The following is a 12,215-nucleotide window of genomic DNA, read 5'->3' as shown; positions in this document are numbered from 1 at the left end:
GACTTCTGTATTACTCGATGACTTTCCATCAATTAGTACGAACTTTGACCTCTATGACAGGAAATCACAAATCCAGTCACATAACTGAGACGATATTTCATAAGCACGCAATTTCACTACAAGCCGCTTGTGTGGTACAGTGTCAAAAGCCTTCCGGGAATACGGAATGGATCTGAAATCCCTTGTCAATAGCATTCAACACTTCATGTGAATAATGAGCTAGTTGTGTTTCACAGGAACGATGTTTTCTAAACCCATGTTGACAGTATGCCAATAAACAGTTTTCTTCGAGGTAATTAATTATGTTTGAACACAATATATGTTCCAAAACCCTGCTGCATATCGACGTTGACGATATGGGCCTGTAATTTAGTGGATTACTCCTACTACCTTTCTTGAATATTGGTGTGACCTGTGCAACTTTCCAGTCTTTGGGTATAGATCTTTCGTCGAGCAAACGATCGTATATGACTGTTAAGTATAGAGCTAATGCATCAGCATATTCCGACAGGAACCTAATTGGTATACAGTCTGGACCAGAAGACTTGCTTTTATTAAGTGATTTAAGTTGCTTCAGCACTCCGAATATATTTACTTCTACGTTACTCATGTTGGTAGCTGTTCTCGATTCGAATTCTGGAATATTTACTTCGTCTTCGTTTGTAAAGGCATTTCGGAAGGCTGTATTTAGTAACTCTGCTTTGGCAGCACTGCCTTCGATAGTATCTCCATTGCTATCGCGCAGAGAAAGCATCGATTGTTTCTTGCCGCTAACATACTTCACATACGACCAGAACCTCTCTGGATTTTCTGCCAGGTTTCGAGACAACGTTTCGTTGTGGAAACCGTTGTAACCATCTTGCATGGAAGCCCGCGCTAAATTTCGAGCTTCTGTAAAAGATCACCAATTTTGGGGATTTTGTGTCTGTTTAAAATTGGCATGTTTGTTTCGTTGTTTCTGCAACAGTGTTCTAACCAGTTTCGTTTACCAAGAAGGATCAGCTCCACCGTTTGTTAATTTATTTGGTATAAATCTCTCTCAATTGCTGCCGATACTATTTCTTTTAATTCAAGCCACATCTGGTCTACACTTATATTATTAATTTGGAATGAGTGGAGATGGTCCCTCAGGAATGCGTCAAGTAAATTTTTATCTGTTTTATTTTTTATTTTTGCAGGTATATTTTTCGCTTATTTTTGGAGGATTTGGGGATTACACTAGTCATTCTCGCTACGACAACCCTGTGTTCTCTAATCCCTGTATCGGTTTTGATCGGTTCTGATGTTCGTTATTAACTCAGGATTACTTGTCGCTAAGAGGTCATCAAGTGCGTTTTCATAACCGTTTACTGTTCGCGTGGGCTCATGAAATGATTGCTTGAAATAATTTTCAGAGAATGCGTTTAGCACAATTCCGGATGATATTTTATGCGTACCTACGGAATAAAACAAGTATTTTCGCCAACATGTCGAGGGTAAATCAAAAGTAACCACCAACTATTATCGCATGGATCGGGTACGTGTTTGAAATCAAACTCAAGTTTTCTTTGAACCTTTCAGCAACTGTATCATCTGAATTATGAGGTCGGTAAAAGGGTCCCATTATTATTTTATTCCGATTGCCACCAATGACCTCTGCCCATACTAACCCACAGAAAGTATCTACTTCAATTGCGCGACAAGTTAAACTACTTCTAACAGCAACAAACACGCCATAGCCAGCCGTGTTTAGCCTATCATTTCGGAACACCGTTAGATTCTTCTCAAAAATTTCCACTGAGCTTTAACGAGCTTTCAGTGCCTATAATGATTCGAGCATCAGTGCTTTCTATTAGCGCTTGGAGCTCTGGTACTTTCCCAACACAGCTACGACCGTTATACCGATGGTATCTACATTCTTCCTGCGTTCGGCCTGCACCCTTTGTGACTGAAGCCCATCTGGTATTTTCCCGAGACCCTCTAACCTAAAAAACCGCCCAGTCCACGCCACACAGACCCTGCTACACGTGTAGCCGCCTCCTGCCTGTTGTGGACACCTGAGCTATTCAGCGGAATCCGAAACCCAACCACCCTTTGGCGCAAGTCGAGGAATCTGCAGCCTGCACGGTCGCAGAAACCGTCTGAGCCTCTGATCCAGACCCTCCACTCGGCTCTGTACCAGAGGCCCGCAATCGGTCCTGTCGACTATAATGCAAATGGTCAGCTCTGCTTTCATCTTGCAAGCAAGGCTGGCAGCCTTTACCACTTCTGTTAGCTGCTGGAAACCAGAGAGGAACTCTTCTGATCCAAAGTGACACATATCATTGGTACCGACGTGAGCAAACCATCTGCAGTTGGCTGCACCCTGTGCTCTTCATTGCATCCGGGAGGACCCTTTCCACATCTGGAATGACTCCACCCAGTATGCACAAGGAGTACACATTGGTTTTCTTTCCCTTCTTGTCAGCCAAGTCCCTAAGAGGCCCCATAATGCGCCTAACGTTGGAGCTGCCAACTACCAATAACCCCACCCTATGCGATTGCCCGGATCTTGCAGGCTGAGTGGTTTCCCCTGAAACGGGATAGGCGACAGCATCTGTCTCAGCGACATTGTCAGCCACAGACAGCACCTGGAACCTGTTTGTCAGACAAACCGGGGAGGCCCTTACGTGCGGCCGCCTGGGAAGTCTTTCGCCGCCTACTTCGCCCCGGGGCGACCTCCCACTCGACCACAGGTGAGGGGTCAACCGCAGTGCGAGCAGTGGTGAGGATTAATCGGATGTTAAAAGCTATACTGGCTTTATAAATCCAGGTACGACATTGCCTCAGAATGAGGTGGTTTTTTGTCTGGACAAATACCGTAACACTGAATTTAGACGGTGATTGCTGGAGTATATGCTACTAGACCAGCAGTGCAGTTACACATAGCCAAAAGTGCAACCTCACAATAAAATTACCCAATTTAGAATGTGATTCGGTTAAGGAACGTGGTATGAAACCTGGATTTCCAACTCCCTCACGCCGCCGCCGCTAGATATTTCTCCAATATTTGTAACGCACTCTGTGTCGATATCACGTCAGAGGTTCAGTGATATATCAATTGAGATATAGGGAATGGTTGATTGAGAGGGATCACAAACAGTAGATGGTGTGCTGATTGAGATCATAAGAAATGTGCACTAGCTTTTCAGATCTCTAGTGCTACGCTATCCGCTAGAAATCATACCTGGGATTTGGAATTAAGTCTCCCCAGTCAAGCACAAACCTGCGTTGGGTGCTATGGAGAAGTCCTTCAATGATTACAGCCACTAGTGAATTATATTTCTGGCACTCTCATATCTAGAAACGAATCACCTTCCTCGAACCTATCTGCTACAGTAAAATTCCAACCTCGTCTTAGGTAGTCCCTATGCATCTTGCAACTGCTGCCATTTCTGCAGCTTTACGCACGTAGTCGTTCCAGTTTAAGTCAGAACTGAGTAGGAGTCGGAGGAAACTATATCTTCCACCTTCTGCAACCCGTGTAGAAAGAGGCTAAGCTGCGTTACTGCTACAGGACTGTGTTTTGACCATTCGGTGGAAATGGGAACTGAGAGAAGGACGAGGATTTTTCCTACTGCACTAGGGTGCGTCCCATAACTACATACAAGTACTACAGATCCACCTCCCTCAGGGCCCATTCACATCTATCGCCCCAACACGCTATCTTCGTTATTATCTACCATCCAACAGAGAAAAATTACGAACTATAAAAGCTCCACTAACTTCATCCGACAGGGGACTCGATAAGAATTTTACCCCATCTCTCTTCTCCCATACACCGAAAACGAATACTGCATTCGTGCCGGCATCGATCACATGTGACGATGCTATTAAATATGCAGGTATTGATCAACTTAATAGACCAGTTTAAAGTTTCATCACCTGTACTGTAGGAGGATGATCGTATCCCCCAGCCTATATTGTAAGTCGCAAGAGACGCTTCCTGTGACCATGTCTCGTTGTTTGAAACATTATTTTTTCTGCTGCAGTACACCTTGTACATCGCCATACATTTTGTTTTTCCACCATGACTTCGAGGTCTGTGCCAGGTTCCAAATTTCCATTAACACATTCTGATCCATGGACTCTCGCAGAAAACTAGACGTCACGTGGTGTAAATCACTTTGTTATCGCTCCTACCATAACACACCACACACACTGGATGATTTTAAATAAAAATCAGTTACATCATAAGGAAACTGGAAGAGTTTTGCAGCACTGTGGAGAGTTACCAAACTACAGTCCGAAAGTGATTGACGAGCTCTACATCTGTCACAGTGACAGAATAGCTGACGGCTCTGCGTCCCATTTCGATTCATTCCTCATACTGCAGTCATGCATGCGATCACTGTTTCCATGTTAGCCATTACCAGAAGGTGTTATCCCTCCACCATAACTCTTTCTCCAACTCAAAAAAACGTTGTCAGTCAATCATTATGTGGTAACCAACAGCGTACTAGTGGACGGATGGGACAGAAAAGACACTGTCTATGTACTGAAATAATAAGCATCACAGTTGATAGTGCGAACAGTTTTAGCAATTTCACAGTAATTTCAACACCGGCGAATGATGCGACAGCACGTTTCCCAATTTCAATATCATAGCTAAACAACCCCTTCCCAACTTTGCGAGTACCATTGTGAATGTAGATAGATGACTGTGCAGTAAGTCCATTCATTGTTAATTCGCGAACACATACAACATCGAAGTATACCAGACAGCACTCTACATATTTCTGACACCTCGAGCATAGTGTTTAATTTACGATCCATCTCTATGCTAATGGGAGTCACAGAGCATTCTCAAGGTCGTAGGGTAAAATTAGAGACCGAAAGACCCCCTCACACTGTTTTTGACCAACCCATCCAGCAGCACCACTGTTAATTTCATCTGCAACCTCCCAGAAGTAGACCGCTACATTCTACATCTCGTAAATGCATGGAGCTTGCCGTGTCCTTCCCCATCCAAGTGCACAAGATTTCTCAAGATGCTCTCATCTCGAGGAGGTTAGCACTATTTGTCGATGTGTAGTAACAGATTTGAAAGTGTTGTACTGTTATAGCAGACAGTTAAGAAGACCTACAAATGGGTGATTTTTATGTCTGATGGAGCTACAGACGGACGCAGTTAGAAGCATTTTTTACGTAAATCAACCAAGCTTTCAAATTTAAAGTATTATTCCAGAGTCTAGAACCAGTACCTGGAAGGTATTGATACGAGAGAACATAAACACATGCAAATGTATGGCGATGTACAAGGTGTACTGCAGCAGAAAAAATAATGTTTCAAACAACGAGACATGGTCACAGGAAGCGTCTCTTGCGACATACAACATAGTCTGGGGGATACGATCATCCTCCTACGGTACAGGTGATGAAACTTTAAACAGGTCTATTAAGTTGATCAATACCTGTATATTTAATACCATCGTCACATGTGATCGATGCTGGCATGCATGCAGTATTCGTTTTCGGTGTATGGGAGAAGAGAGATGGGGTAAAATTCTTATCGAGTCCTCTGTCGGATGAAGTTAGTGGAGCTTTTATAGTTCGTAATTTTTCTCTGTTGGATGGTAGATAATAACGAAGATAGCATGTTGGGGCGATAGATGTGAATGGGCCCTGAGGGAGGTGGATCTGTAGTACTTGAATGTAGTTTTGGGACGCGCCCTAGTGCAGTAGGAAAAATCCTCGTCCTTCTCTCAGTTCCCATTTCCACCGAATGGTCAAAACACAGTCCTGTAGCAGTAACGCAGCTTAGCCTCTTTCTACACGGGTTGCAGAAGGTGGAAGATATACTTCCCTCCGACTCCTACTCAGTTCTGACTTAAACTGGAACGACTACGTGCGTAAAGCTGCAGAAATGGCAGCAGTTGCAAGATGCATAGGGACTACCTAAAACAAGGTTGGAATTTTACTGTAGCAGATAGGTTCGAGGAAGGTGATTCGTTTCTAGATATGAGAGTGCCAGAAATATGATTCACTAATGGCTGTAATCATTAAAGGACTTCTTCATAGGATCCCACGCAGATATGTGCTTGAATAGGCAGACTTAATTCCAAATCCCAGGCAGCATTTCTAGCAGATGGCGTAGCACTAGAGATCTGTAAACCTACTGAACATTTCTTACGACCTCAATGAGCACGCCATCTCCTTTTGTGATCCTTCTCTATCAACCATCGCCTATAGCCTAGTGGATATATCACTGAACATAATGCGTTACAAATACTGGAGAAATATCTAGCGGCTTCGGTGTGAGAAATTTGGAAATACCGGTTTCGTACCATGTTCCTTAGCTGCATCACTTTCTAAATTGGGTAGTTTTATTATTGCACCGTCCGCAACGTGTAACCGCACTGCTGGTCTGATACTATATATTCCAACGATCACCATCTGTAATCAGTGTCACGGTATTTGACTGGACAAAAATCCACCTTGTTCAGAGGTAATGTCGTACCTCGATTTATAAAGAGTATAGCTTTTAACATGGATAAATGTAAGCACCTGTAGAACCAAGACTGCTTGTGATGGTAATATGGTTGTGTTTTCCAACATCTGATGGTCTGTAACATGATTACGCCTCTCTTTCTAAGACACAGTGGTACCACTCGCAAGAAAAACTTATGAGACAGGACCACCAATCGTTGATTTTCGGTCAGTATTATTTCGTATCGCCAGCAATAATTTATTGAGAATGTATTAGTAGTAGGGGATGTGTTATAGGTTCTCCATTAGCATCAGGTTTATACAGTATGTGTTTGTGTTCTGACATGTGCAAAGCACTGGACTAGGTCCAGTCGTAAGGAGGGTATGATTTGACATGAAATACTGCGATAGTAAAGGGGAGAGTATGTCAAGTCATAAGAATGGTGGAGATATTTCTATTTCCAGAGCCGTCAGCAGGGCGCATTTCCGAAACTTCACTCATTGTCGAACGTCATTCAACTGAAACCGCAATCGTAACATTTAATTCCAAGCACAGCGATCGAATATATATTTGGCCGATTTTGTAGGATGATTCGTTCTATACGTGGCCTGTGGCAGGAATGATTCACACTTCTGGCTAACGGCAGGGGCGTTTGAATGGAGAGGGCTGTTGCAATGCAGGAATGTAGTTCACTTAACTGTGTAGTCCTCTAGACGGCATAATAGCGAACTAATACTTAGTATGTGTTGGACAGCTTTCGTGATCAAGTGGAAATTTGAGAAGATTCAATATGGACGTGTGTTTGCGCTGGGCCATTATTCCATCCCATGTAAATTGTTCCGTTGACTGCTTCTTCGCAATTCACGTCTTTATTTAGTTGAGAGAAGATCGATTGTGGTGTGTGCATCTGGCTCTCTATATACGAGAAACACCTTATTTGACTTTGTAAATCATAGGGGTGATTTGGAATCTGTTACATCACCGACATCGGTATTCATGAGTGGAAATATGGGTTTCCTCAAATTTCTTTTTCGGGTTCACTCGTAAATGTCTTGGCAAACATGATAAGTTTCTCAGTCGAAAGTAAAAAGAATACCGATTTTGCTCATAAAATGAAATGAACCTGGACACTGTCTCTTTTCATGGAAAGAGTACATTTATTATCGTCGTGGAAGGTTTTTTTCCCCTATTGTTAATAGTATCTTTATTATAGGAGTCGAATTGATGTTAAATATTCCCTTTCAGAACGGCGGGTGAGTTCTCAACAATACTACGGCTCTCGTCTGGTCCCTGCTGGAGCGGACCTGTCTAGTCTGTCATAGCGGCGCCTCCTAGCCATTAGGGGCGGCTGCGGCACTGTACTTTAGACAACCAAGATGCATTTGGGGCGAGCCGCCCTTTTATCTCCTAGTTAACTACACCTGCTTTTGTGTTGCCGAAGTGCGATTGTATGAGTGCGGGCAGTGGCCAGCACTGGCCGGGTGGCTGTAGGCGGAGTAGATCCATCCCGTAGTTTGTGATTGTACATGGAGAGTGTGTGTGTGTGTGTGTGGTTTGAGGTTTTCGGGCGCTAAACAGCGTGGTCATCAGCGCCCAAACGCATAGAAACAGGAACACATGCGGTGAAGGGACGAAGACGGACAGTGAACAAGGAGAACGGCTAAAAGACACAGACCTGACGCAGTTCCAAATCCTCACATACAGAGGCAAAACAAGAGGAGAAGAAACGCACTAAAAAAGCAAAGGAAACACAAGGAAAAGAGAACAGAAATCGAAGTGAAACAAGTAGGTAATCGTGACTGGCGGACCTCTTACCTAAAAGCTGGGTGAGCCAGTCACCCAGCAGCACATTAAAATCCTCTCCCCAAAATCCGAGGCAACAAATAGGACAGGACACAAAACCGTAAGACCTTAACCACAGTCGTTACGTCGTCTTGCAAAATAGAGGGCAAATCCGGTGGCTAGGAAACCAGCACCCTCTGGTCAGAGAATAAAGGACAGTCAAGTAAAATGTGGCGGACAGTAATCTGGACGCCACAAGCACTGCAGATTGGGGGGTCCTCCCGCCGGAGTAAAAAACCATGCGTTAAGGGATTGTGCCCGATGCAGAGGCGAGTGAGGAGAACCTCATCCCGCCTGCATGACTGGTAGGACGTACGCCATGGCCGCGTGGTGACCTTGACCAGACGCAGCTTATTTTCACCGACTGCCAGCCACTCCTCTTCCCATTGACGCATAACACGGAAACGCAGGAGGGAGGTAACAGCATGGAGGGGGACGGCACATTCAACAACGTGAGGGAGGGAACATGCATCTTTGGCAGCCACATCCGCCAGTTCGATTCCCCTAATACCCACGTGCCCCGGCACCCAGCAGAAGGAAACCTCCTTCCCCTGCCGTTGCAGGTGGAGCATCATGGATGTTCTGGACGACCGTATCCGCTGGGTACAAGTGTTGCATGGTCTGAAGGCCACTCAGGGAGTCAGAACAGATGAGAAACTTAAGACTGAGAACACATCTCATCTGCTCCAATGCCCGCAAGATCGCAAACAATTCGGCATCAAAGATGGTAAACGCCGCAGGAAGCCGAAACTTGACGACTCGATCAGGGAAAACAACAGCACAACCAACAGAGTCCCCCTGTTTACAGCCATCCGTAAATGCTGGTACATGGTCGGGATGCTGGTTTAAAATATCGGAAAATAAGGAGGTAAAAACAAACGCAGGAGTGCAGCTCCTCCGGTACTCTGACAAGTCTAAAAGGACGCTGGCCCTCTGGAGCAACCAGGGAGGCAGGCGGGTAAAACCCTGGAGTTGGGGTGCCACACGCTCCACACCAAGGGACTCAAGCAAATGCTTGGCACGAATCCCAAATGGTCTCGTTACCCTGGGACGACTGGAAAAGAGTCGTTCCATAGGCGGTAGGGCAACGGTAGGGTACACAGGAGAGGTAGGACAGGCAAGGAATTGACACAGCCGTGATTGTACATGGATGAGAAAGCACAGTCAACTGCAGTCTTTTAGGACGACAATTATCCCCATCAACTGTGATAGCGTGTATTGGCTTCGGTTAGCTGGGCAGTAAGGTGGTTTTTTTGAAGGCGTGTGTAGTGAACTCTGACGCCAAACAGCGAAAGATGCTATATGCTTGCAGGTAATACACTTTTTTTTAAACTCCTTTCTGTCCAACACCAGCATCTAGTCAGTTGAACGTATTTCCCACCAAAGAGAATAAATATTGTACCTTAGCCCCCAGCCTTTTTCCCCCTAGCTTGTAGCTTAAGAGAACAATAGGTTAAGTACTGACAAAGGGCTAAACATTAAAATTATAAATGAAAAGCACCAGTTTCCTTTTGTTCTACAGTATTAGGTTAAGACACCCACAGTACAGTGCCAAACATTAGAATATGCAACATGTTTGCCCCATGTAATTTCTTCTTACAAGAGCTACATGTTTCCAAACAGCAGAGAATGATGAGCAAGAGCAATCCAGCCCAACAAACTGAATTTCTTATAAATAAACTATATACCCTTGAGTTTCCTGTTATGAGATCCTTCCTCTGCACCAATTTCCAAATATTCCGTACACTGCCTTGAATATGTTAAAGTGTTTAAATAAACAATATTCGACACATTGTCTAAATTGTTCAAAGAATATTCCATACACAGCAATCTCTTTTCCTCCAAATGACCGATCAATTGAGTCTTTTTTCCCGCCAAATGCCTGGAGGGAGGGTGGGAGGGGAGGGGTGTTTACCAGAGTGGGAGAGGTTAATTAATTGATCAGTTTAATTTAATAATCAGTCAAACTGATAAGAGTGAGGGGGGCTATTTCAATAAATCAGACCGGAGATTGTACCTGTAGCAGTGAGGCAGAGGGGGTGGGTTGGAGGTTTTCTGAAGTTGAGAGGAGTGGGAAGGGGTGGGAGGCAATAGGTTAAGTGCCTGTCAATCAAAAGGAAGGATCCTGTTAACAGAACAATAGGTTAAGTACCTGTCTATCAAACGGGAACAACAGGTTTGCCCCGTGAGTGCTGCACCAGCACTCCTGTTCCACTCCTACTCTCGCCGCTCCCCCCACCCCTGCACCCAAGTCCCCTCATAGCTCTGGCTCTGCAAACATCTGTGAGTTGCGTTTACTCCGATTTTTTATATATCCATTTCTGTTTCCTTGATTATTCAAAAAGTTTGTAGTTGTTACAGTGTAACAATGAAAAGTTACCTCTGTTATGCTTTTTATACTGTGAATGTAAATATTTGCATGCAGTTCTCTAATATTATAAGATGTGAACACCAAAGCTGTAATGCATGACACATGTCAAGTAATAAATATAAAATTTAAAATTTTTTTCTTAAAGGCATATGAGTCACGCTACTCTAATTGTATTTATCCCACATTTAACAATATTTAAAAGACAAATATCTTTATACCTGTATGTGCTGTTACAGCATTGATAATACGACTTCCTGCTGTGAGGCCAGTAACAGACACTGATGTTATTTCTATCTGGTACAGGGCATGTGAGTGTAGGTGATCAAGTACCACTGCAGTTGTTGATACTTCAGTATCACCAGATGATGTGTCACAGTTGACATCTTCACATGCCAGGAAATAAACACACTGAAAAAAGTTAAATGAAAACTTGTTACACTTAAAATTGTACAATGGAAGGCTATTAATGCAGATTAAACAAATGTTTTACTCCCTGATGCTAAGTTAACTTTAAAAATTAACAATGTTTATATTATATTTCAACAGAAAATCAATGTTTTCCATCTGGTTTCAAACCACAGTTCATGTAAAAATGCGGAATTTGGTCAGGAGTAAGTGTTGTGGTGTATTCTGAACCTGCAGATAATAGTGACGCCTCTTAAAGGGACCACACCCTGCCTATCTAACCCATGTTAATTTAGGCAAGTATTTGACCCATTTCCGAAAAAAAACTATTTGATGCAGGACCTTAATACTTTTACTGTATGTTACAAGATGCTAATAGCGTCAACTGTACTCAAATCTACTGTATCCATATTATAGTTTTTAAGAAATACTTTCTTAATATGTAATAAGTTTTTTCTACAGAAAATATTTTTTGTGAACTCCCAAATGGGGGAATTAATGAGTGTAGTACCAGAGGTGGCTTTCTATGTTGCGCAGAGTGCCTGAAAATTTCATTCATTTATCTATAATAGTTTCTGATATAATGGGGCATATGTACTGAAAATTTTAGTTTGCAGGAAATTGACTTAAAAGAAAAAACTTTTGAAATTTGTTACTTACAGTTAATTAAAATTGTCCTTTTGAATATGATGGCCCTTCTTTGGCCTCTAGCATGTCTTCCAGCTTCTTTTTCACCTTCCTGGATGTTTGTCTTGGTTTCTTGGCCATATTAGATGCAGAACTGTCTGCATTGGCTATCCTCATTTTATGACAATGTTGCAGCCCATTGATAATATTTTCACCAGGATTAATTACCAGCTTTTTCAGTACCCAACAGTTTCCAATATTACCACAGTTAAGTGTAATAACAGCATCATAAACTCCTAGTTACATTGTATGCATGACTACAAATACAGTTTTAGGAAAGCAGTTCCAAATTATGCTGTTGAAACATTCATTTGGGTTCTGTGTCTGCCCATGCAGACATTTCCTTTGAAGGTCAGGATGAGCCAAGTCTCTGGAAATATGTTTAATTGCTGTAATAACAGCAGCAGGAAAAGAATGCTGGTGGGAATAAGATTCTCCAGTTGCCAGAGCCCTATTGTATTT

General features: G+C 43.1%; 1 protein-coding gene across 2 annotated transcripts in view; it reads right to left on the bottom strand.

Moving 5' to 3' along the window:
* Positions 1–12,215, bottom strand: part of LOC124803052 — a 594,138-nt gene that overhangs the window by 115,839 nt on the left and 466,084 nt on the right. For both annotated transcript variants that reach the window (XM_047264177.1, XM_047264178.1), the window contains exon 19: positions 10,880–11,069. In XM_047264177.1, coding sequence (XP_047120133.1) covers positions 10,880–11,069 — 190 coding nt within the window. The remainder of the gene's footprint in view (positions 1–10,879; positions 11,070–12,215) is intronic.

This window comes from Schistocerca piceifrons, chromosome 6 (assembly GCF_021461385.2).
Source record: "Schistocerca piceifrons isolate TAMUIC-IGC-003096 chromosome 6, iqSchPice1.1, whole genome shotgun sequence".
Taxonomy (NCBI): Eukaryota; Metazoa; Arthropoda; class Insecta; order Orthoptera; family Acrididae; genus Schistocerca; species Schistocerca piceifrons.
This window is presented reverse-complemented; position numbering and strand designations above follow the sequence as displayed.